This window comes from Gekko japonicus, unplaced genomic scaffold (assembly GCF_001447785.1).
Source record: "Gekko japonicus isolate JY-2015 unplaced genomic scaffold, Gekko_japonicus_V1.1 scaffold94, whole genome shotgun sequence".
Classification (NCBI taxonomy): domain Eukaryota; kingdom Metazoa; phylum Chordata; class Lepidosauria; order Squamata; family Gekkonidae; genus Gekko; species Gekko japonicus.
Genome location: NW_015174274.1, coordinates 1,184,594 through 1,206,810, shown reverse-complemented (window position 1 = coordinate 1,206,810; position 22,217 = coordinate 1,184,594). Strand labels below are relative to the sequence as shown.

Genomic DNA, 22,217 nt, shown 5'->3' with positions numbered 1-22,217 from the left:
GGAAATTGTCAAGATCAGCTGTCTGCCAGTGGAACAGTAGCCATTAAAATCTGAGCAGGACAGATTCAAATATCTTTCCCCTTCCTGGTATGAATGTTATGCTACAAAATGTCTGTAGCTGTTGGTTAGAAGCAAAACAAGAAACACCACTGACTGAAAATAAACAAGTATATAATAATCATATAAGCATAGCATTAAGTATAATGTAAATCATTTGTCCAAGGTGCAGTAATGAAACATATAAGAAGAAGCACCATCTATAGTTTTTCCATGTGTCTTGTTCCAGCATAGAAGCAAATATCAATGATCAAAGTCCAAACTGAATTATATATCATCATTGAAGTGTATATCATCGACACGTAATCCGGATGCCTGATGCCGCGTTTCGAATAATTCTTATTCAAGCATTGCTGTAATGGGACTAAATGCAAATTCAAAACATATGCAAGTGAGAATAAGAATTATTCGAAACGCGGCATCAGGCATCCGGATTACGTGTCGATGATATACACTTCAATGATGATATATACTTCAATTTGGACTTTGATAATTGATAATTGATATTTGCTTCTATGCTGGAACAAGACACATGGAAAAACTATAGATGGTGCTGCTTCTTATATGTTTCATTACTGCACCTTGGACAAATGATTTACATTATACTTGATGCTATGCTTATATGATTATTATATACTTGTTTATTTTCAGTCAGTGGTGTTTCTTGTTTTGCTTCTTGTACTGTACACTGGCTTCCCCCCCCCTTTTTTTTGGCTGTAGCTGTTGTTAGACATCACTTGCGGATCTGCCTTTGGTTCTGAAGGGGCAGATAGTACAGAAGTACAGATGGGAATGAGCCCTTCTTCCCATGCTTGGTTTCACTAGCCCCCCCCCCCCCCAATGTTATTAACCCTTTACAATAAAAACCAATCTTTGCTGATTTCCCCCACTCTAAAGACCTGTAACAGTTATAGGGCCCCGGTTTCAGTTTGCAAAACTTGTAGGGGAGGGCGCTGTTGAAACGCCCTCTTTCCTCCTAGCATGGTCCTGACATGGACTGGAGCTGCACGAAGCTTTCACTCGATTTTAAAAGATGCTGGGAATATCCTGTTATGGATTTCCCGATGTCTTGCATCTGCTCTGAGCCTTAGGTTTGAGCAGATCTGCGGAAGCTGCTTTATTACCCCACACTAGATGTCAGTATTAACTTACCTGACTTGTAATCTCAGGTGTTGGTCAACTTTGTAGCAGAGCAAGGTGCAAACATGTGATTAATAGTGGTGCAAAGTATGGTTCTTGGAATCTTAGGAAGGCGAGGCAATTAATTTGTTTTATAAGTATTTATCAAAGCAGGCATTTCATAAGAAATGTTTATTAAATTGAATCATCTGCTTCCTTCATGATAGCAATCCAGTAAGTGTTCTGGATTAGAAAGGTATACTCTTGCTAGGTGGACCTTGGGCTAGTCAACCTTTCTCAGCCTGGCCTACCTCTCTGGGTTGTGTTGGAAGGATAAAATGGAGAACTGGGAGATATGCTGCTCTGAGCACCTTGGTGGGATAAGAATATAATGGATGGATGGATGTGTCTGGTTCAAATCTCTCCTCTGCCATGGACTCAATAGATGATTTATAAGCAAGCCACTTTCTCTCATCTCCCCCCCCCTCCAATATTAATTTACCTTGCAAGTTTGCTGTAAGGATTACAAGATAATATCTGTGAAGTATTTTGAACCCATGAAGTCTGAACTATAGAAGTGGTGAATGCTTATTACCATGCAAGTGGGCTGAAAGTTTGAGATGGAACTTATTCAGCCACAAGTTTACTGTACTGATCTTTCTACAGAGATTCCAGAGGTCGCCACCCCCCCCCCTGCATAACAGTGCTGTCCTGAACAGAGCTCTACCCTTCCAAGTCAAGGGTGTAACTTGACTTAGTAGGACTGCAGTGTAAGTGACTCAGGTTCAAGGACAATTTTCCTGATTCTGCTGAGACAACTGATAAGCAGAGCTATCTTCCAATGAAGCACTTTTGGTTTCAAGGGATTGAAGCCTGTTATGGGTAATTAAACTACAGCAGTTCTGTTTTGTGGTGTCACAGTGACCTCAAGAGCCCCAGGGCCCTTGCACGGAAGTAGAAGACTGGAATAGTGTGGAGGTAGGTGGGAATGGGGTTTACTTTAATGTTTCAGTTGTTACGAATGAAAGAATATTGTTGTTTTCAATGACAAGTCAGTTAAAAAAGAGAATGGTCAATTTTATTTCAAGATCTGGACTAGTGCAATTGATTTTGGGGGCTTTCCTGTAAGCGAAGTTGTTACTGGTCAGCTCTCCTCTAAAATTGGGTAGTTGGCACCCAGAGAGAAAAGACCAGACACCCTTCATCCATATACATCACCTTCAAATAAAAATCATATATTGCCTGGCCTGAAATATCAAGACCAAAAATAGTCGTCGGCAGAAAAGGTCAAACTAGAAGCAAGAGCCTTGGGAAAACATTTGGCAGGGGACGCCAGAGCGGCTGGCATGCAAATAGTTCTTCCCCATCCTACAAGTAATACATATTTTACAACAGGGGCTTTCTCAGGGAAACAGCACCCCACTTCGAAGTGATTTCTTTAATTCCTGGTACTGACTCCCCCTCTTGGTACCTACACCTTTGTTAGTATACTAATAGCACCTGGGAAGTGTGTCATTCTTCCTGCATTTGGGGACATCCACAGCCGTAGCATAGCTCCAGGAGGGCTATCAGGATCCACTTTGATCTCCTTCCAGACAAACCATAAACCATTAATCCAAGTTCTTGGGAAACCTCCTGTAAACACATCAACATACCCCTAGGTATCATTTTTGGGTATAAATATAGGCATATTGCCCCTTTGCAGTGTTTGTGTGTTCTCGAGCCAACTACGCACCAAGCACTGGTCGTTTTTCTCTTCTGCGGGCCTGTATCTTCACAATAAGTAATTATAGCCTACCCTAAACTGCTTCCTGCTACTTCCTTCATTTCTTGGTTAGCTCTCGTTTGTGTGTGTTTGTACAGTGTGCTTTTGTGTGTGAATGTTATTCCTTATTCGTTTTCAATAAAACACTACTAGTGGAACATCAGCCTTGCTTAATTGAGAGTGCTCTGGGAAGGATTCTAGTATACAAAGGTGATGATCCCAAGTTATCCCCTCTTGCTAAGCTAAATTCCCCAATCAAACATTCGACTAATCCAGGTAACCAAGTGATTTTTTAAAATAGCAGACTTTTAAAACAAAATGTTTTCCTCGAAACTGTAGCAAGTGGTGTACCTGCAGATGTCGTTGTAGCTGTTGATGTGAATACAGTGGCAAATGAAGTTTACAAGCACAACTTTCCCACCACCCCACTGTGGCCCAAGACAATTGAGGTGAGTAATCATCCTGCAAAATGTTTTTCTCTTGGTCTGTGAGTGCAAGGGTCTTTTTCAATAATTATATAGCAAGGTGGTGAACTTGATGTCACAAACGTAATAAATAAATTATTTTAGGGTTGTTTTTTTTAACTTTGTCTTTTTGGACAGTGGGCATAACAAGCCACTTTTGAAGCCCTGGGGGAACTTTCAGAGCACTTTACCATGTGCCAGTTTGCCATGATGTTCAAATTGGAGCAAATGCCTGGGCAGATTGGAGGATTCTAAACTGGATTAAACCATGGTTTGGAATTCCCGTTTGTGGGGTGGTAAACAAAAGTCCAGTTTGCCCAGATACCTGTTCCTTATGGGCAGGGGAGGACAAAAGGAGGAAATTGAAATAACGGGTTGGGGAAAGATAACCAGGTGAGTGAAGTTAACTTTGTGCTGGCCCTTACCAGTCAAGAATGGCAAGTTAAAACTGTCTTAACAGACTATCAGTCCATCTTTTCAAACTTCCCAGGGAGAACTGAGCTCAGCACAAGATAGATACTGGAAATAGTAGGCCAGTTGTGCTGCCACCTTACAGAGTAACTGGCCCTAATGCCACCACTGTTGAAGGGGAGTTTAAAGAGATACTGAATCTTGGACTTATTGTGCCTTCAGAAAGTCCTTGGGCCTCCCCAGGTATTTTAGTTCCGAAACCAGATCAAACGGTAGGATTTTGTGTGGACTATAGAAAACTGAATAAGGCAATGGTCCCGGATGTACATCCTATGACCAGGGCGGATGAATTAATCGAAACAATCGATGCTGCACGTTTTATTTCCACATTAGATTTGACAAAAGAGTATTGGCAGATGGCCATGAGTCCTAAAGACCAACCCAAAACATCCTTTGTAACCAGAGTGGGATTTAGGAATGCCCCAGCCACGTTCCAGAGGCTGATCAATAAATTATTGATTGGTTTAAAAGATTTTGCGTTTGCATATGATGATTATGCAATCTTTAGCCAGACCTGGAAAGAACATCTACAACATCTAGCCATAGTGCTACAAAGAATAAACGAGGCTGGTTGAACAGCGAAAGCATAAAAAAATAGCTATGTGCCAAGTAAAATGTCTAGGGCACATACTTGGAAGTGGGGTAATCAAGCCAGACTGGAGCAAAGTGCTACAGGAATGGCCTAAACCCACAACCAAAAAGCAATTTAGAGCCTTTATAGGAGTTGTGGGATATTATTGAATGTTCATTCCAGAGTTCAGTTCCATTGCAGCTCCATTGTATGAATTTATTAAGAAGACCTTACCTGACAGGGTAAAATGGACTCCTGAATGCCGAACCGCCTTTGAACACCTCAAACAGATATTGAACACAGAGCCAGTCTTGAAGGCTCCTGACTTTATGAAGCCCTTTACTATATATACTGACGCTTTCAGTATTGGGATAGGTGCCATGCTAAGCCAGATTGGAGAGGATGGAATCCAACATCCTATCCTTTATCTTAGTTGGAAGTTAGTGGAGAGAGAACAACTCCTCTCTGCCATAGAAAAAAGAATGTTTGGCAATAGTATGGGCCTTGGGGATGCTACAACCATATGTCTGGGGGAGAAAATTCACGTTGTATACCGAAAATTCCACATTATGTTGGTTGAACCAAGTAAAAAATACCAATAGGAAATATTTAGATGGAGTCTCCTATTACAGGAGCTCAACTTTGAAACTGTGCATATAAGAAGGAAAGAGAATGTGGATGCCAGTGCAATCTCCATAAACACCTAAAGTTGCAAGTTGTAAAATTGGTGTGAATTATACATGGTTATATAGGACGTTTGACCTGCTGGTATTTTAAAAATGTAAAATGCAAACACATGATACACCCCATTGCACAGGAGAGGCTTAAAAGCACCTCCCTTGAAGCAGTGAGAAAAAGGGTGAGACATGTGATGGACCCCAGCAGGTTATAATGCCATTTTCTCCAGGGGATCTGATTTTGTTTGTCTAGAGATGAATTGTAATAGTGGGAGATCTCCAGGTGTCACCTGGAGGATGGCAACCCTAAACGAGAGTTTGATTAAAGGTTTCCCAGACTAGGAAAGATTTTAACCATGAGAGGTACATGAGGGGGGGCAGGAATGGAGGCGCATAAGACAAAGTATATTTGTGCCTCCCACAGACAGAGGTTTGTTGTGACACCTGGACATGGCCCATTGCTTGTTATCTGCCATTTTTTAACCAGTTCTAAAGATCAAATTAGGAATCTACTATTGCTTGGAAATGTTTTCCATTTTTTATGGCTTCCCCAATTAATCCCATTGAAAGTACTGAACAGCTCCTGTTCTCTGTTAATGTGATCTGTGAATGAAACCCCAAGAGAGGCATATTAGTGCTGGCATCAGTATGGTGCCTGACCATTGGGCAAGACTGAAGTATGAGTGCAAATCTGCAAACAATGTTGTGGGTGTTAGAAAATGACAGTTATTGTGACAAATACCTGGAATTCGAAGGCTGTTAAAGCTCAGATGATGTGTAAAATTGAATATGTGAACAAAATGATTTATAACTCCAAAACAAGGATTAACACCATCCTGTTCGTAAAAGAAAATGCCTCATTTGTCTCTTTCTTATTCAGGGCATATCACTGAAGGAGTTCGACAGATTATCGTTTGATATGATTTTGATGAGCCCTCCCTGTCAGCCTTTTACAAGGTACTGGTTTCAAATGCCCTGCTTCATTTTAGAACATAAAGTATTGTTCAATGGATTATATACTACAGTTTTACTTTCTTTCTGTTATTTATACTATGTGAACATTTATGAGGTAACGCAATGTGAAAATAATATATTTTTTTAAAATAGGTAACAGTGCCACATATGCTATGGCAGGGCAAGGGTACTAGAACAGCTTCAGGATCTCTGGACTTCCCATTCATTGTGTTAGACCTATTATTTTTAATAAAACCAATATTTTGTTTAAATTGGAAAGAAATAGTTGACTTTAAATATGGCAAAACAAACCAAATGCACTGGTGGCTTGGTTGTAGGTGTGCTCATATGAATGAAAACTTGTAATATGCGAAACAGCCAATGTGATGGAGGTTCTGTATTTTAATTCGCATATCCTCCCTTCCATGCATAACATAGGGATTTTTAATAGGACATGAAGCATTTGGGTGAGGATGAGCTAAACCCTGCCCCCTTGCGCCTCACCACACTTTGCTGCATTGCCTACAGCGTGTTTTCTCAAGTCTGTTTGGCTCTGATACTAGATGCAGCAATGTCTGGGGGGAAAATGCTTAAGCAATGGAATACAAGGGGTTAAGGAAGGAGAGAGGAGAGAGTTTAGCTCCTGTTATCCACATGCTCAATTTTCTGTTAAAAAATGGACCCCGTCCCTTGCTTTACATATGAATGAGAATATGAATGAATAAATGTACATGGATTTCTCTATCCCCAACCTCACATACAGTGTAGTACTGAGATAGTACATGTGATTGACCTTTGATTTATACCTTATATTTGGCTTGGATCCCTTTAAAAAGTCTATTTTCACCAATTACCCACTTCCCCAGAAGACATCCCCCCCTCCCCCAGTTATTAGCTGAGTTCCCCTGTCTTCTTAGGAGCAGCATTTGGGGCTGTGCTGGGAGTTGGGGAAGTCACAATCCATGAATGAAAGTTCTTCCTTCCACAGATAATTCAGGTGGGATCCAAGCCTTTGTGTGAAGGCTTTTATAGATTTGAATCAAGGATTTCAGTGTAATGAAAGTTGTGCTAATGTTCACATATTGCTTTAATTCTTTGCTCTCTCTGTGTCAGAACTGGTCGACAGGGTGATACTTCTGATCCCAGGACTCAAAGTTTCCTCTATATTCTTAATATACTTCCAAGGTAACAATTGAAACTTCTCAAATAATTGTTTAATATGTTGCAGGGGGCAATGAAATATTCATATTGTATCAAAGCAACCAGTTACAGCAAATTATTCACACAGTGTTGGCAATTGTTCAGACTAACAGGCAAAATAGGTGTGTCCCATTATAAAAGAGCCAGTTTGATGTAATGGTTAAGTGCGTGGACTCTAATCTGGGAGAACCAGGTTTGATTCCCCATTCCTCCACTTGTAGCTGCTGGATGACCTTGGGCAAGCCATAGTTCTGGTCAGAGTTGTTCTCTCAAGGACAGTTTCTGTCAGAGCTCTCTCAGCCTCACCTACCTCACTGGGTGTCTGTTGTGGGGCGGGGAAGGGAAAGGAGTTTGTAAGCCGCTCTGAGACGCCGGGTGAAGGGTGGGGTATAAATCCAGTCTCTTCTTCTTCTCTTCTTCTTCTTCTGCACAAAAGGTGAGTGAGAATATTTGGATGCCATGCAAATAGCAGCCAAGTGTGTGTAAGCCGGTGATACTCAGTGACACAGGAGCCACATGTGTTCCTCATGACACCTGCTTATGCTCTGGGAATGTGGGTGATTTCTTTAGAAACTGGAATAATTTCATCATTACTTGATTTTTTTACACTCAACACAACTGGCCCATGATGATTATATCAAGGTTGTGCACATGTAAAAGTTCCGTGTTTGAGGTTGAGCAGCTGAATGGGAATGGTGCATACCACTGTTGAATGGTAGCAAAATTCCAGTAGTGGGGGAAGATAACTCTACATTCTGCTAATTAAAAGGATTATGTTATGTATCATTGTTTGCATATGCTTGGGGTGGTATGTGGGGCATTCAGTCATCATGTGGCTCTTTTGGTTGATGGGAAATTGCAAATGTGACTCTCTATGATCCGCAGAGTGAATACCACTGCTCTAGGCTGTCATGGGGGGTTTCAAAGAGAGGCAAGACTGTGCTAGCAAAGATGGCACTTTGTACATTAACAGCTATAAGGAGTTAGAAAACAGGAGTTGTTTTCATCTTTGACCCATTCTGGTGTTCCATTAAAAAAAATCCCAGATTAGTGGGTGATTGAGTTGTGATGCTGCATGTTCAGTCTATTGACTTGATTCCAAAGATGTGGCATTTCAGGAAAAGCCTCTGACTGTTGACCCCCCCCCCTTCTTATTGCTGTGAACATCCACAAGATTTGGGCCCTGGCACACTGCTGCACATTCTTGAAAACTCCCAGTTCAATAACAGTTAGACATAACATTCTGCACTCACAAAATTCTATTGTGTTACAGAGTTGATAATAAGACCTCATACAAATCATCAAGTTGGCAGTCATTTTATGTTGGCTCTTAGTATTGTTTATACTGCACTCAACATTATGTGGATAAAACTTTTTTGAGTGACTAATAAATGGATACGAATACAAATAATGATTTCTACATGATGCTTAATCCCTAATTTCCTTGTCATAGATCATCGCTGCAACATGATACAACTTTGACATGCAGAATTCTATAAATACTGTTTTCTGTAATGGTTTTCAGTAAATAAACTGGACTGAAAAGTGATGTTTATGATAGTACATCAAAAACCACCTCACAAGCATACGTACAGATGAACACAACTGGTTCACCTTGGGACTTTTTATGCACATGCTTTTCCTGCTTTTACCAAGCACCTAGACAGCCACATGAATAGGCCCTGATTTACCAGCATAGAAACTGATGGGACTGAATCTTTAAGACCATTTATGGAACTTGTTTGTTTCTGGGATTATTTAGTTTAACAAATCTTATTTTAGAAAACAGTAAAGACTAACAAAATTTGTGGTAGGGTATGAGCTTTCATATCTAAAGAAGTGAGCTCATACCCTACTACAAATTTTGTTAGTCTTTATGGCGCTACTGGACTCTTACTCTTTTGTGCTGCTACAAACAGACTGACATGACTACCCATCTGAATCTTATTCCAAAGTAAGAGTAAGAGTACATAGGATTTCAGCCTTAGCAAATTGACAGAACACTTGCTCTGTGTGTGTGTGTGTGTGTGTGTGTGTGTGTGAACAAAGAACATCAGCATCTCTGTTTTACAAATGAGGTAACAAGGGTATTCAGAGCGGGAACAGTTCTTGTTCTACTACTGTTTTCTGCCAAACTGTCTGGTACTGAAGCATGCATTCTTAGATGGTCGGTGTAATGTAATATCTTTCTCCAACACAGCACAAGGCACCGCAAGGAATTTTTTCTTCCTTGACTCTGAGAACAGTCTGGCTGAGTGACTTTTATCTCAAAGCACCATAAGATGTGCCTAATCTTCCTTGGTCACATGCCTGACAGAAGCAAGACCTCTGTAATGAATTCCATTTCTCACATTCTGAAGAGCTGTTTCTGGACTGCCCCAACTCCCCTGGGGTTGTGTTTTGCTGAGATAATGCTACTGCATTCTTTGGCATGTCTGCAAATAACCAAGCTTGACTGTAGAAGCTATTGACACATGACAGAATGTGAGCTTTTGGATTTAGCAAAGAGAAAACTATTCCATCTTACCTGCAATAACATTAGTGACAATAGTTTACTTATACAACACATTGTGCAAGTTTACAATCTATGTCTTATCTGTGTACCCCAGAATCACTATTTCTAGGGCAGTAATGCTCTGTATTCTTGGTGCTTGGAGGGTAATAGTGGGAGGTCTGGCCCTGCTGGTGGACCTCCTGATAGCAGGTTTTGGCCACTGTGTGCCACAAAGTGTTTGATTGGATGGGCCATTGGCCTGATCCAACATGGCTTCTCTTATGTTCTTAATCTTCTGCTACAAAGAATGGTCCTACAGAAATTTGACAGCTTAGAAAGCATTCCCTGTGGCTAAGGCATTTGAATCTCATACAAAGACCTTAGGAGGATTTGTGAGCATTGCATGCACATGAGAGAGAATTGCAGGGCCTGGACATCTCCTGAAGACACATAACGGCAATCCTTTTGTAGTACTATGTGCTTATTGCAAGGCTGAGTTCTTCATAGCAGCTTACTTGCATCTCTTGGCTCTAGGAATGCTGAGAGGGGTTTTTTTGTTGTTGTTAAATGGGAACAGAACCATATGAACTTATAGTTTGATTGTGGTCATTTATTTTGATCCAGTAGTTCTTGCTTTCTAACTATCATACAAACAAATTGATTTGCAGGCTTACAAGACGACCGAAATATATACTCTTAGAAAACGTCAAAGGCTTTGAAACATCAACGGCCAGGTATGGTGGAGTCCATAAGCTGGCAGGAGGAGGGAAGAACGATGTGAGAAATCACTTTGAGGCTGGAAAAAAAAGATGGTTGCAGTGGACAAATTGGCATGGGAATACTGGGTTTAAATCATGTATGCTGCCATAGAATAGAATAGAATAGAATAGAATGGTGAGGCCCATACTTAATTGGAACAGCTGTGGAATTGAAAGTGTTGGTTTCTAAAGTGCCATTCCCTTGGTGCAATGGCAGCTCCTGTGGCCAATGTTTCCTCTAAGCTGTGGAGTCTTGTGAGCAAAAATTGTACTTTGTGAGCTACCAGCATTAAAGTTCTGAGTGAGCAATTTGGCTACTGCATAAATTTGCTCTGCAGCCATCATTCGTGAGCTAAGACAAAAGTGTGTGAGCCGAAGGCTAAAAAACGGTGAGCTAGCTCACATTAACTCAGCTTAGAGGGAACACTGCCTGTGGCTGAAAGGCTTTTCCATCTGTGGAGGGGAAAGGAGTTTTTTGCATACTACCCTTTCTGCCACAGAATCCTCATTTTCTTCCCATGGTGTCCACTGGCCTACAGGAATACAGTTTGGGGGTGTAGGGGTCCCAGAGGGCTCCAGTTGGGTGGGGAGTTGTCCTCTTTTAGTGGAATTCCTATCATTATGCATAGGATCCAAACCAAAGTATATTCGGGCTTTAGTAACGAATGAATTCTCATTTGAGACTCATAATAGCCATAAGGAAAGATTTTATTTATTCTGAAACATGGAGGGCCATATTTAATTTTAAAATATAGTTCCAAATTCTTTTCACTATTGTGCAGCCGGATTTCATCTAGACACTGTTTCCCTATCTCCACAAGCAATAAAGCAATGGCTTCCTTCATAAAGAAACCCCGGTCGGTTCATGATGAGAATCAGCCAGGAAGTTCATTTCACTGATATTTAGAGGATGACTGTATTTTAGAAATCTGGTTTGTAGGCAAGAGAGAGTGGAAATGCAGTTTAGCATTTTACCCAATTTGGATATCATAGGGAACAGAAATTTGTTCCAAACCAGAAAGTTCTTAATCTCCATGCTGTGTGCAGGGCAATTGAATACATGAATCTGAGGACTCCTGGTTTGTTTTTATCATGTTAAAATAGTAGCCAGTATGTCACCATGGATATTAACTGGAACATAAAGAGAAATAGTATGTTAGTTGTTGTAGATTTTTTTGGGCTGTATGGCCATGGTTTTAGCACTGTAGGGCCTGACATTTCACCAGGAGCTGTGATTGGCATCCTCAGAAGTATAACACAGAAAGATGGAGTACTCTCTGTACACTTCTGCGGGAGTATACCGCATACCCTGCAGTTGTGGACAGGTTTACATCAGGACCACACAGTGTGGCATTCAGACAAGAATAAAAGAACATGAAAGACACTGTAGACTGGGCCACCCTGAAAGTCAGCAGTGGCTGAACATAGCCTAACTCAAACAGGACACAGTATCTTATTCCAAGACACTGAAAGGCTGGACAACAGATCCAATTACCATGTCAGATTACACAGGGAAGCCATTGAAATTCATAAACATAAACACAATTTCAACAGGAAAGAAGAGAGTTTAAAAATAAATAGGGCATGGTTTCCTGTCCTGAAATACACAAAATGCTCCATCTTACAATAGCACTACAGATAAGATTAGAATTTCAACAGCCAATCCATATGCAAAAGCACCTCCTCAGGAAAGCTCCTCCATTAGCATGTTCATAGCCTGGGGAACTCCTACAAGTTGATGACTCAGCCCTATCCCACCTTCCTGAGTAGATATAAATTGCCTGCCTACCATTTTTCTTCTCCCCTTGACACAGAGAGTACTCCATCTTTCTGTGTTATACCTCTGAGGATGCCAGTCACAGCTGCTGGCGAAACATCAGGTCCTACAATGCCAAGACCACGGCCATACAGCCTGAAAAATCTACAACAACTAATGAACTCCAGCCGTGAAAGCCTTCAACAACATATAGAAATAGTATGGTTGAACAAATCCCCTTGAGGTATATATTTTTTTAAATTAAAGCTGGCTGTTTAACAGTTTTCTAGCAAAAACATTATGTTCAGGATTGCTTCAGACAACCACCTGCTGAAATCCTCAGTTTCATCTTGTTTTGTCTTCTCAGAGATGAACTCATACAAACACTAAGAAAGTGTGGATTTACTTATCAAGAATTTCTTTTGTCTCCAACTTGTGTGAGTAATGGCACTGTTTAAGAAAAAGTCAAACCCAAACTTGTATTGCAAATGCACACATGTTTTAGAAAAAGCAGTTTGTGTTGTGTCTCTTGTAGCTTCTTGCAGTCAAAGCTGGTCTAGCCACAGTTTCTTTGAGCATGGTTTGCTCACCTGAAATAGAGCCTTTTCATTTCTTTCCCTGGATATGGAAAAGACAGAGAGGTGGGCCGTCAGGAACTGTAAAGCACTTGTGCTTCCTCCTGCTTTGGTACTAATGCAGAGTGGATCTCTGTTGGCATCAAATTAAAGTCTGTCCACACTCACAAAATGAGAACTTCATATTTTGGAAAGATCTGCAAAACTGCAGAGCCTCTCCATCTAAGTCCATTAAAGTCAACGGGCTTAGGTTGGGGTCATTATGCTTAGGACTGTACTAGGAAAGACTCCTGTATTTCCAAAACTACTTGTGTATTTCCTTTTCTTATACCTGTAACGCTTTGGTGTTCTGGGTATAAATTCCATTTAACTCTGAATAATAGGGCTCCTCTGGACCACGAATACCTCCTCCCCCTTCCAGTTTTACTGGAGAAACCTAATTCTTAGAAGAACCCCAGTTGTGTAGGTACTCAGAATGGCCTGTTTATATTCCTACTGCCCTGGTTCGAATTTGTACTATGGGTATGTTAACAACTGTTTCATGCTGTAGATTTTTCCTTTTGAGTGTGGTATCTGTGCAAGCTAAGTTAAAAATTGACAGCAGTGGGCCCAGGGACATGCCTTACTCAGATGGGCAGTGTTAGGATTTAATTATAATAAAAGCTTGTGTTTCGACAATGTAGGTATTTTTCCTGCATGCATTCATTACTGACTGGGGCTTTGTTTCCAGCTTGGCATTCCAAACTCCAGGCTGCGGTACTTCTTGATTGCGCGGCTTCAGTCAGAGCCCTTTCCCTTTCAAGTACCGGACAAGGTGAGGCTACTTTTCTGTAATGATCACAGATTCTGTTTTTATTTATTTATTCAAAACATTTGCAGGCCACTTTTGCAAAAGGCTCAGAGCAGCAGGGGGGGGGGGGAGAAATAAGCAGCATAACCAAAACAAAACCAAAATAAAACTGTGAAGTCAGATTGCATAACAGTTTGTAAAAGTAAGCCATAAAGCCCCCAGAAAGATCAACGCAACAGATGTGAAATCCAAAAAGACTTATGGGAAGGGATAAAGAACACCTGCCTCTGTTCAATTGGCAAAGCAGTCTACAGGCTTGGGGCTACAGTGGTAAAGGCCCTGCTCTTGGCTAACTCGAGTTTGCAGGGCAGGACTCTACCATTCAGAATTTCCAGCATGGTGTAGTGGTTAAAGAGCAGTGGACTCTGATCTGGAGAACCATGTTTGATTCCCCACTCCTCCACGTGAAGCCTGCTGGGTGACCTTGGGTCAGTTACTGTTCTCCCAGAACTCAGCCCCACCTACTTCACAAGATGCCTGTTGTGGGGAGAGGAAGGGAATGTGATTTTAAGCCGCTTTGAAAATCCTTAAGATAGAGAAAAGCGGGATATAAAAACTTAGTCGTTTTCTTATCAGACTTATATATAAGCCAATTGTATATAGAAAGTGCTTCAACCATGAATTGGTTGGTCCTTCTTCTTATCAGACTTCTATATAAGCCAATTGTATATGGAAAGAAAAGTGCTTCAACCATGAATTGGTTGGTCAGTAGATTATGTGACTACTGTAACACTTTCTACTTAGGGCTGCCTCTGTCGCAAATCCGGAAGCTGCAGCTAGTGCAGAATGCTGCGGCCAGGTTGTTGTTGGGCCTCTCTAGGCGAGACCATATTCGGCCTGGGCTGCAAGCGCTGCACTGGCTGCCGATAGCATACCGGATTCGCTTCAGAGTGCTGGTCCTTACCTTTAAAGCCCTGAATGGCCAGGGTCCGGCTTACCTGAAGGACTGTCTCTTCCCGTATGTTCCCTCAAGAGGACTACGATCCGGGAACTTCCATCTCCTGGTAGTTCCAGGTCCCCCTTATGCAGTTCCGCAGGGCCTGCAAGACAGAGCTCTTCCGCCAGGTGTTCGACTAGGAGCCGCCGCCACCACTATTCTACCACCGATGTGGCAAGTCATTGGCTGCCCTATAACAAAAGTGGGGCTGGCATGCCCAGGCAGAAGTTTTGGACAGCGTAGCGGGAGACCGCGCCACTGAGACAGCTGGCCACCAAATTTGGGTGGTTGTTCCCATCTTGGATGATTAGGTATAGCGCCACATTAGAGGAAGGTTTGATTGTGATTTTAAATATTGTATTCTACTATATGTTGTATTGTATTTTACACTCGGCTTTGCCACATGTGAGCCGCCCTGAGCCTTTGGGAGGGCGGGATATAAATCAAACTAATGAATAAATAAATAAAATAAAATTATTGTGGGTTTAGTTTCTGCAATATCTAGTCCATTCAATATGACATTGAAACCAAATTAGTCTGATTTATTTCAGTGGGACAGAACTGACTCTGGCTTAAAAGAGTTGTGGTTATGCTCTAGTACAGTGATTTATTTATTTATTGGCTTACAACAATGGTGTATACAAGTCTCCTCTTGGACCAAGTCTCACTGCCAGTCATCTACTCTTTCTTGTAGATCTAGAAGATAGAAATGCAAGCTAACTAATGTCTGCTTAAGGTTGAAATAAAGGGGAACATGGGAGACTGACTGTAACTGGTGAGGGCCAATTAAAACATTATGCCACCAGTCATAACTTTAGAAGTCTTCTTACCACTTGGATGGCTGGGATTGCATGAAGTCTCCATGTTCCCAAAGTTCAGTGTTTCTGTAGACTTTTCAGGTGATTGGGGCCACCCTCATGGTAAATGGGTTTCAGGCATTGTACTTCCTTGTTACATGTGGTCCCAGTTCATGGAAATCTTTGTCAGAATTCACGTGATTTTATTCCTGCATCCATATAACAACAGCCACAATCTCAATGCGTCTCAATGTTGCCAAGGCATCTCAATAGGTGCTGCTATAGCACTGAAGTGCTATATTGTTCTAGGGCTGTAGCACTTAATTTAGAATGTTTTTTAAAAGTTTGAGGAACATAACATGGCAAAAAAGGGTAGAGGAGAAAGTGCAGCGCTATATGAAATGGCCAGATCACTTCATAGGTGGCTTATTAACGGAATGAAATTCGCTGTATGAAACCCCCTGTATCGCTTTACTCAGAACCGGGCCAACAAAGGATAGCATCCGGTTTAGAAGAGTAATGTGAACGGGGCCTTCTTCTAGTGGAAGAGATGTGGGTGCAAGTTCCATTGGAAAAAGGCCCCACTGTTCGTGGAATGGGCTTGGGAGCCAATCAATTGTATCCAAAAGTAATGATTCCAGAACAAATCCTATTTAAATCTATAAATAATATATGTGGCTAATGTGTGTGTGGGGGGATGAAGTCACATTTTACATGGAACAGCTCTTGGCATGGCAGTTGAACTAGTGGATTTCTCTAAATTTTGTTTGCACCTTTTTGTTTAATGTTAGATTCTGACTGTTTTCCCAAGCTTGGAACTAATGACTTCAGAGATATCCAGGGATGCTACTGGGCTGGAAGCAGGTGGATTGCCAGTCCCTACAAAAGGCGCAGCCTCTAGTGTCAAAGATAACAGACAGCAGTGCCGGCAGAAGGAGGACTTCCTCTTTAAGCTTGAAACAACTGAAGAGCTAGAAAAGAAGAAGCAAAGGGACAATGATGTGTCTGTGCAAATGCTAAAAGATTTCCTCGAGGAAGATGGAGAAGGACTGAGTCAATATTTCCTACCACCAAAGTCCTTATTGCGTTATGCTTTCCTTCTAGACATTGTGACACCCACTTGCAGGAGATCTACGTGCTTCACAAAAGGGTAAGCCTCCCTGAGAGAACACTCCAGGGGGAGTGTTAGCTGAGTATCAGTTTTCTTAAAGTGGGAAACATTTAAAAATCAGCAAGCCAAACTTTTCTGGAACACATTAACTGCAAGCTTCCTGACTTAATAGTATAATAGCCTGTAAGAAGATTCTGAGACAGGACTACCACTGCATGTTGAATTGCTTTCAAAGAAGCACAGATACCCTGAGCAGAAGCATAGGTTCTGTGGCTTGCTATCCTAATGTTCATTGAGATGTGTATCTAGTCCTCATTAATACTGCCAGTTCTCCTAAATCAAGCCTTTAGATTGTAGAAATCAAAAACAGCATCATATATTCCTGCATAGCTGTAGATCTAATAGTCGTGGCACAAGGTACTCAGCATCATCACATCTACACTTGTGTAAAGAATCCGATTAACCTTCTGAGTCTTAAGGAAATTGCCTTAGTAAAACTTCAGAGTTATAGTCTCATTTTGTCTCCTGATGCAAAAAGTTCCACCATGCAGGTTAGTCTTTCACTATTAATCCATACTTTTTCACATATTCTAGTCTCCAGTTCCATAGGACAAAATCCTGTTAATCCAGATATGCAGATTCTGGTTAATCCAGTTTCAGGCCTCATAACCCAATCACTTCCAGCCACCTTCTTCCCTGTCCTTTTTATCCCCATCTCCAAATCTGCCTTGGATTCCGTGGGTTTTATTCCCCTTTGTCTCTCTCCAGCTGACCTTGGCCACCCTGTTAGCCTTCTGTATTTGGGATCTGAGCATTTTGTTCCTCCATGTTACCAAGGAAACAGCATACTAACCGTTCAGTGTGGAGAAAGTCTTTTAGCCCACCAAACTATTTCCTTTCTTTCCCTTTCCTTGAAATGTTATTCTATTGCACACTTTTGCTTTTAGTCACTGCATTCCTCTGTCTTTACCCCCAAAGTATCTCTCTCCAGCCTGTATTCTCTACAATAGTAATCAAGCAAACAGAGCCAGTTTCTTAGATTCTGGATCCCACTATAATTAGCGTGAAATGACAGTCTGGGAGAGACTGCTGAGTAAACGTGTTTACACAATGAGTCACCTTAGCTCCAGAAGAAGGATCCTGTTGTTTTAAAAATACAGGATTCTTATTATTTATGGTGGCCATGTTTTCCCTTCCTGTCCTTTTAAAAATGAGCACATTCAACTAAGTTGAAAATACTTACATAAAAATTCGGTTGAGTTCATTGACTCTGTGCCCTTTGAAATGAAAACATGTAGCTTTTGCTTAATGGTTGTTTCTGAATATCGGTGAATCTGGTCTTCTGCAGTGGTCTCTTTCCTGCTGTATATGATGGGGACGCCATATGGTATTTCTGTGAGCCTGTACTCTGGATGCGGAATCAGTAGAAATTTTGATGTGAGTGAGGTGTGGTTGTGCTTCAGAAGAGGGAATTCACACAAGAGATAATGAACATGCCGCCCTTCCTCCCCCCAAACTGGATTCAGTTTAGCAGTCTCCTTTAAAAGCACTTTGTGCACTTGTGTTGAAGAAAACCCTGAATTTGAAGAAATGCAGCATGGAAATTCCTGGCTATATGTGTACACTTGAACAACTTCTCTATTCCAGACTGGTCTTTGCTTTCTAAGAGGAAAAACTGGGATACATGGGATAATCTTGTAGTTCCCAAATTGGTTTCATTAAATAAGAATGTTCTGTGTTAAACCTTTTAGTAAGCGCTGTCATGTTAGCCTCTGCACTCATTGATGCAGGAAATCTCAGAGGAATCTTGATGTATGGCTCTTAATTGATTTTTTAAGGTATGGACACTATATAGAAGGAACTGGCTCAGTGTTGCAGACAGCAGAGGATATTCAGGTACAGTGGTCTTGTATGTATCTTGGTTTCCTTTCAAGGCACATTTTGTTTGCAGCATGTCTGTGTGTGTTTACTTTGGTGGCCCTAAGCTCAGTGGAATTTGCTTCCAGCTCTGTGTACAGAATAGTGAAACCTTGGTTAGCCGGCTGTATAAAGAGAAAATTCTCTCCAGAAATAAGCTTTCATAGCTAAAATAAGGATCAGTCTATATCTGATGGTTTGTCTGTGTGCGGGAACAGGAAGCAAAATCCTAGTATATTTATACACATGTTGACCTATTCACATTCAAGGAGAGAGTCGGATTTAACAAAATACAGAGTGCAGAGAGGTAATACCTGCCCCTTTCCCCTCTTTTCCTCACGGTTTTCTCTTGAATGAAGCACTTTGCTCCCAGCCTGGCTCCTAGACAGAAGCAAGCCTGAATGGGAGAAAAGTGCTTAAAGCAGTAGAACACTGAGGGGGGACAGGTTCTTGTTTCCTTGCCTGTGAGCCTCCGTTTATTCAGATAAATAAATATATATCCTATCCCCACCTCCCTACTCTTCAAATATATACTTTGGTCCTAGTGCAGGCTCTCTGGATGTTCATTGTAGAATCCAAATATATTGATTTTTGTGGGTCTAAATACTGTACATAGTATTTCGATGTAGTTCAGAGTATTCCCATAGTGTTAAAAAAATGTAAGAACCAGCTAGATCAGTATGACCCTTGCAGAAGTGATTCAAGAACTGGGTTATTTAAAAAAGGAAGATTGATAGTGGACTGAAATTGTTGAACAAACAACTAGCCCTCATCAGATATACACATTGCTTGGCCTTTGTGAAAAATTATTAACTTAAGGAGAACCACCCTGTGATAGTTAATCTTCCACAGCTGTAAAAAGAGGTTACTAATTTCAACAAGTGCTATCTTCCTTACATCTTGGGTGAAAGGTCTGTTAGCAGTTGTACACAGGCCAGATTGATGATACTTTCTGGCTTTTATCATATTGCGTGTTGCAATCATTTTAAGGGCATTGTCATAGTCTTGTAAGACTGTCCAGTGACCACTTTCTCAGGATCAAAGACTGAATTCAGAGAACATTTTTACATCAAGACTGTCTTGACAGGCCTGATATTGATCCAATCAAGGCTTCTATAAACATGCTTAACTGTTTTCAATCCGAACCATCAGGGACACAGTATAATATCCTACTCTTCATGGCCTGTTAATAGAATTATGGTAGAATAAGTTATTGGGAAATTTCTTCCTGATCTGGATCTCCCTCTCTAAACCTCTTAGAGGCTTGAGCAAGCCAATTCAACCCCCTTCCCTTTTTCATTTCCTTCTAATGAATATTTGACTGCTGTCAGTGTCCCTGCTCCCTAAAGTATGCTCAGTTCGCACCAGGCCACTGGTATGATCCAGTATGTACAAAAAACCTATCTTTTCTGCTTACCTTGGGCATATCCCCCAAATATTTTGAAGCTCTGGCCTTGCATACAGGCTTCCTCATTTCGTCAGTTACTAATAGGCACTCTCTCCTCATGTTCCCTTGTTACTGGAAGGTGTGATAATTGTGCATCCTGAATAGTCATCTTGTACATTTTCCACAGCTTGAATCAGTATTTAAATCCTTTGAGAATTTGTCTGAAGAAGAGAAGCTTAAGAAGCTGTCAACCCTTAAGCTGCGGTACTTTACTCCAAGAGAAATAGCAAATCTTCATGGATTTCCTCCTGAATTTGGTACGTACCCTAGTTTTAAGACATGGTTGGAAAAGCCAAAAGGTTTTCTGGTGGCTATGAAAAAAGAGATTATATAGCCTTTATGTATTCAAAACATTTCTGCCCCACCACTCTACAAACAAAGGCTGGCACATTTGCCTTATTTCTGGTGATCTCCAGGTTTTGTGTGTTTGCTAGTTATTCTTGTATTGTAATTCCAAGTGGAAAAAAGGGTTTGATAGTTGATGCAGCTGTAAATTTCTGGCCACCGTACAATACATTTTAAAATGCATGTAAGTGGCCCATAATCACAGTTCATATTCTCTTTGGGTATTAGGAATGGATTTATTAGTGCTTCCTCCTTTTGGATGCGGCATATGCAGTTATTATATGGAGCAATAAACTATCCTAATTGTTTTATCTTAGTCAATGTTAATAGGTCTCCTAAGATTGCTGAAACAACATCATTATGATTGACCAGGATGCACTTGCACCTGTGGCTTGCTTTCAAAAGAATGACATCAGATTATTTAGAAAGCTTTTTTTTCCACAGGTCATAGAGCAAGGGAAAAGAGGGAAGAGCTGAGATCGTTGGCCCAGAGGCCTAGTTAAAAACAGCAGGGGGGAAAATTTCACTGTATAGAACCTGTTTGCAGACAAGAGGTCTTTCAGAGCATTGCAGTTAAGACTGGAATTGCTTGGGTATAGTCCCTCCACAGCCCTCAAGTCACGGAATAATTTTCTGTCCATTTTATTTAAATAGAGCCAGTGACACTGTTTGCCAGAACACAGAGAAAAGGAGTGTTCTACATTTTAGTGTAGCTAGGCCAGTGTTAGATTTCAAACCATGAACTACATCAACTCAGGCGTGTATTTCTAAATAAGGGCAATATGTTCTGGAGCAGACCAAGAAAACAGAATGCTTATATGTATGTACATAAGAACCAGTAATTGCATTTAGAATAACTTGACCAATTTCCTGTGATCAGGCGTAGGCTGGTTTTTGCTTTTTGACTGAGTTGTGTTTGTTTTAGATTTTCCTGGCAATGTAACCATGAAACAGCATTACCGTCTGCTGGGGAACAGTCTCAATGTACACGTCGTTGCAAAATTAATCTCAATTTTGGTTAGAGAACACTGAAATGCTACATAGCCAGGAGGCTACCCAGTGAGATATCTCCTATGGATTTCTTAAGTGGAGTAAAACTGATCACCGTGGACTATTTGTAAGACTGCTCATGTTTAACATTCATAACAAATACCTGTGTCAAGAATACATTTCTTTCACTGTACATAGCTGTCTTATGAGTTGTGGAAATAAAGATTATTATTAAAAATGGAAAATATGTTACAGTTTGTGAATACTGAAACCTTCATGGATTCATGAGGAATAGATTGTCTAAAATAATTTGTGGTTATCTGTTTGTATAATAATGTTGCAATGAACTGTTTTATAAGAAGAGTAGGAGCAATTGTAATTCCTTTGCATGTCTTTAAAAATATGCTTCAGTTTGTATCACTTTGCTTCTCCAAATGAATAATGGGATTTATTTTCAAAATTTGTATCCTGCCTTTCTGCCCTAACAAGGTCCATCAAGGTCCACAACCATTTAAAATTACATGATAAAATCATTAAAATCAATCCCTGTCCCAAACTTACATCATTAAAACAATTTTTAAAAGAATTAAAAAGCAGAGATAACAACTGGTTGTTTGCTGAACTGCTATTCTTTGATAGTGATTTTCAGTCTGCCCAGGCTCCCCTGCAAGGAAGAGGGCATTACTGTTAAACCAGTTTTTGGGTAGTGTAAATACTCCCTACAGCCTTAACCTTTTATGAATCAAATAAGTAAAGTAGTCTGGTGTATTGTATTTGGCCCAAGGCTGCATCATCTTGTGCTTATATATCCTCCCACCCATTAGCAGTCTAATATTTCCGACAATTAATTACTATCAGCTATACTTTGCCTTTATGTATCCCCTATTTCCTTTAATACTTACCCTCAGGTTAAGGTTTTTTTCTCTTGTTGGAGACTTGGTTCTTGAATATCCAATTTAGCT

The 22,217-nt window shown here is 40.8% G+C and overlaps 1 protein-coding gene across 1 annotated transcript in view; it reads left to right on the top strand.

Annotated features, from left to right (window-relative positions):
* TRDMT1 (tRNA aspartic acid methyltransferase 1) overlaps nucleotides 1–21,370 on the top strand; it is a 30,645-nt gene extending 9,275 nt beyond the window's left edge. Inside the window, exons 2-11 of the mRNA XM_015423763.1 lie at nucleotides 3,281–3,390; nucleotides 6,005–6,081; nucleotides 7,192–7,263; nucleotides 10,441–10,506; nucleotides 12,654–12,723; nucleotides 13,592–13,675; nucleotides 16,237–16,595; nucleotides 18,395–18,452; nucleotides 20,048–20,177; nucleotides 21,191–21,370. Of these exons, the coding sequence (XP_015279249.1) occupies nucleotides 3,281–3,390; nucleotides 6,005–6,081; nucleotides 7,192–7,263; nucleotides 10,441–10,506; nucleotides 12,654–12,723; nucleotides 13,592–13,675; nucleotides 16,237–16,595; nucleotides 18,395–18,452; nucleotides 20,048–20,177; nucleotides 21,191–21,297 (1,133 nt within the window). The 3' untranslated portion in view covers nucleotides 21,298–21,370. The remainder of the gene's footprint in view (nucleotides 1–3,280; nucleotides 3,391–6,004; nucleotides 6,082–7,191; nucleotides 7,264–10,440; nucleotides 10,507–12,653; nucleotides 12,724–13,591; nucleotides 13,676–16,236; nucleotides 16,596–18,394; nucleotides 18,453–20,047; nucleotides 20,178–21,190) is intronic.
* The last annotated feature ends 847 nt before the right edge of the window (nucleotides 21,371–22,217 follow it).